A 4,273-nucleotide genomic window follows, 5' to 3' on the forward strand; every position below is an offset into this window, starting at 1 on the left:
CGGAAGAAGATGAGAGAGTGGTACTTTTGTAGCCTAACTTTATGTATAGATTAAATTGATTATTGTAGCTAAATTCATAATTTCACGTTATGTGCAGATGAGTGCTTGGCTGAAACACTCAAACGATCCAATTAGAGGAAACAATAAGAAGGGTGATAAGTGCTAGTAAGGCGTAGCAAAAGAGTACAACCTTACAACTGCAAAAAGTAGATTCAGGACTAAAAAACAAGTTAAGGAAAGGTGGCATAAAGTAAACAGGTGGATAAACTCATTCAATGATTGTTGGTTGAAGGTTAGGAGGATTTACACAAGCGGGTACTCAGATGAGATGTGGTTAGAGAAAGCACACATGCTATATGCGAAGGCGAACAAAGGATCACATTTTTCGTTGATGGATGTATGGAAAATGGTTCGTAATCAAACCAAGTGGAGTGCTTATAATGACCAGAACCATACTAAGAGGAAGGATATGGAAAAGGGCGACACGACCGAAGATGTTGATCTTCCTCGACCAATGGGACAGAAGAAGGCTAAACATATTGTTCATGAAGGCAATGGAAAATCTAAGGAGAGTGCCATCAACTTGGAAGGACTAGACATATTTGAAAAGATTCAAAATGAAGTCCATGTTAATCGTCTCAAAGCTCTTGAAATTGCAGGGAAGATTAATATCGACAAGATGGAGACAACAAAAATTGCTCTCGAAAGAGCAAAGGAGGAGAAAGAAGCTAAATTAATTGAAACTTATTCTAGCCTGCTGAAACAAGACACGTCGGTAATGCCTGATGACGTTAGGATTGAACATGTTACTGCACTAAGGTGTTTGAGGAAAAAGTTATTTCCGGAGTTACCTTAATTTTTCTGTAGTCTAGTGAGTAATATCCATAGTGTATCTGGTGTTGTGCTACTGTCGTGGCTAATCAATCGATGTGCAGGGTATTCTAGTGTTGACGTTATATGTACTAGTATACACCATGTTTTGCAGATGTGCTTCGAAGAAATTCAGAAATTCAAGACAACTCAAAGCATATTGAGCTCAAGAAAGATTTAGTTGAACATATATGGCATCAATATGGTCCAAAGTAGTATGAATATTGTAATTTTAATTTCCTCTTACCTAAATTATATATTATTTATGTAAATATTATGAGTTCAGAAACAATACATCTTTGCATATGAAATTCACATGCACAATTGATCAAGCATGTTTTAATTCAACTACATGTGATGCATTTATTAAAAGACACGATCAAGAGACTGTCCATTGTACTATACAGTCTCTTAGTTGTCTCTTCTGCTAAGAGACGTCTCTGGGTTGTACATGCCCTTATGGAGTGAGGGTACCAATTTTTCATAGCAACTTTGACCAGGATTTTTTGTTTGGATTTGTCCTGCTCTAATGCTGCATGAATCACAGGCCAACTGCTCCCTCTTAGGGCTTGTTCGTTTTGCTCTCAATCCATGTGGATTGGGTGGGATTGAGTGAGTTTCAATCCCGAATAAGTCAAAATCTTTCATATTTTTTTCCAATCTCATCCAATCCACATGCCATAGAAATAACCGAACAAGCCCTTATCCGGTTGTATCTTGAGGAGCGAGGATATAGTCCACGCGGGGCGAAAACGGCCGGAGCGCACCCTGGTCGCTCGATCCGGTTTTTTTCCGAGCCAGGTCCGTTCTTCTCTGGCGCGGATGGATCGTCATGGCCACGGGGGCTGAGCGCAGAAGCCATAGTTTCCTCTCGCGGGCGGCACTTTCTTCACGCGCACCGAGTGCCGCCAGCCGCGGCCCACGTGGGCGCAACGAGCACTGTTGGCCTCGAGCTTGGTACATGATGTAGGGTTGGGTCTTAGAACTCTTTCTCTTGTCTATTCCATATGAGATGGTACATGTTATTCTCTTGTAACCCGTTATTAGGGTTTCAAGGTCCATTGGTCTTGGTAAAATGATGTCGCTGCTATTTGAATTATGTTGGCCTACAAAATTAGGCCCATACGACTGGAGCTTCAACTCAACTCACAACACAAATGGAAGGCCGTCTCAGGCCCAAACACTGGTAACAAAGCATGAGGCCAATGTCACAGGCAGCACGTCAATCTCCGCCCCACCGGCCACGAGCCCACGAGCGACCTTCCAGCGTCTCTGCCCGCACGCGGTCACGCCTATAAAGCCTTGCCTCCTCGCTAGGGTTTCTTTCTTCCTCCCTTCTTACAGCCGCCGCCGCCGCATCCCAGCCTCCATCACCGTTTCCGTCTCGTTGCCATGGGTAAGCCACACTCTCCTCTTCACCGTTCGCTGCCTCCTTGTGCGTAAGCTGACTGGGTATGTCGCGTGCGTTGCTATTCTGCAGGTAAGGTGCACGGATCGTTGGCGCGCGCCGGGAAGGTCCGCGGGCAGACCCCCAAGGTGGCGAAGCAGGACAAGAAGAAGAAGCCCCGCGGCCGCGCGCACAAGAGGATGCAGTACAACCGCCGCTTCGTCACCGCCGTCGTCGGCTTCGGCAAGAAGCGCGGGCCCAACTCCTCCGAGAAGTAGGCGCCGCTCGGCTCGTACCGGTTCCTCATCCTTCCTGCTCTCCGTATGCTTATGCTCTTGATGGTACTAGTTTCGTTGTTCGCAAGCAGAGGAAGAACCTTCTGTAGATTCGGTTTTGTTGTCCATGTGCTCAGATGGGAACTTGAGATTGTATGAATTTGAGATATGGTGATATGAGCTGATGATTTTTATTATGCTTATTGTTGCTCCTCTGAGCTGTTATTTTTGAACGCTATCCAAATAAATTTGAAACCAGATTGCTGATGCGTATGTACTAGGTTCAGGTAGTTGTGGATGGAAGTGGAACCGATATGCTTCAGCTATTGGCTCTATCGTGTATGCCATGTTCTGTACGCGAGCCTGATATTTGATTGAAATGCTGGTTCTATGCTAGTTTTAGACTGTAGAAAGTGCACGTCGCAGTGAATCACTTCATTCTACAATTGAACCATGAATGTCAAGATGGTGTTTGGTTTCCCTGACTATAGTTTAGCCTATGTCATCGGATGTTTGAATGCTAATAAAGAATATCAAATACAGTTTAATTGCAAAACTAATTATATAGATGAGGACTAAAAGGCAAGACAACCTATTGAGCCTAATTAGTTTATAAATCGTTCATGCGATACTACAGTTAACATTGTGCTCTATATATTGCTCTTTTACTTAAAAGGTTCTCTATATCTCATTCATCCCAATAGCATAGAGAACACTGTTCATGTGTCTAAATCTAGACTCGCGGGTTCTGTTGTTTTTTTAACTCTAGTCTATCCCAACTTTCAGTACTAAAAGACTTAGTTGTATTTTGCTTGAATATGACGGTTGAGTCTTTGTTCTTCTACATGCCGTGAATTTCACACTATAATTATCTTTTTTTATTCACTGTAAAACGGAAACATGAATGGCAGCATGTTATAGTTTCTGGTGAGTCTGACCTGTGTATCAGTGTATGTGACAACATAATTTGTTGTTGTATGCAGTTATTGATCTCATGGTCTGACTTTTATCCATTTGTAGGGATGAAAACAGGTACCCAAACTATTAGGATAAATCTAATATTTTTAAAATAGATATGTATGAAATGTGATGTTAATGTTTTCTTGTGTTATCTAGCATATTATTACGGATAAGAATATTTTTGCATAAATTATTTTATATATTATTTGCTTTCTAACAAAAAATTGAAAAGTTATTTGTATCCGAATTGTATAAAAAGGATTGAGGATATGAGAAATTATATATATAGAGGATTGAGTAGTGTTCCCTAAATTTAGACGAGCGTTTAGAGTTGCTGTTTATAGGTGCTGAATCCGTAGAGAGATGACGAGTCTCTAAAATTTAGTGTACAGGAGTCTCATCCCTATTCAGTCGTAGGTACATTACTTGCCTTGAGGATACTGGTACTTGAGTTAGGGTCGTTTTGGTTTGCCTGAGTCGTCTGTTCTGTACTGTCGTTGACGGTCAGCATTCAGCCCCCTAGCTAATTGCTGGTTTCTACGATGTGTCGTTGTTTGTTAAACGTTCAACCATAAGCTATTTCCCATACTGTAGCCCCGATGCTACGGTTTCAATATATCATGATGATATGAGCTACAATTTAACTCTCTAAGCTCGGTTTCAATATATCATGATGATATGAGCTACAATAAAACAATTATTTGCTGCTTTAAATGCTACTAGAATTCTTTTTAAAATAGTTGGTTTTGTCAACTTTGGGTATTTCAGGTAAAACCCGAAT

At 41.5% G+C, this 4,273-nt stretch overlaps 1 protein-coding gene across 1 annotated transcript; it reads left to right on the forward strand.

Annotated features, from left to right (window-relative positions):
• The first annotated feature begins 2,094 nt into the window (after positions 1–2,094).
• Positions 2,095–2,805, forward strand: LOC109940210 (40S ribosomal protein S30). The gene is made up of 2 exons (XM_020539488.3): positions 2,095–2,266; positions 2,351–2,805. Exons 1-2 carry the CDS (start codon positions 2,263–2,265, stop codon positions 2,533–2,535), a joined length of 189 nt encoding a protein of 62 aa, XP_020395077.1. The 5' UTR covers positions 2,095–2,262; the 3' UTR covers positions 2,536–2,805.
• The last annotated feature ends 1,468 nt before the right edge of the window (positions 2,806–4,273 follow it).

This window comes from Zea mays, chromosome 6 (genome assembly GCF_902167145.1).
Source record: "Zea mays cultivar B73 chromosome 6, Zm-B73-REFERENCE-NAM-5.0, whole genome shotgun sequence".
NCBI classification, from domain to species: domain Eukaryota; kingdom Viridiplantae; phylum Streptophyta; class Magnoliopsida; order Poales; family Poaceae; genus Zea; species Zea mays.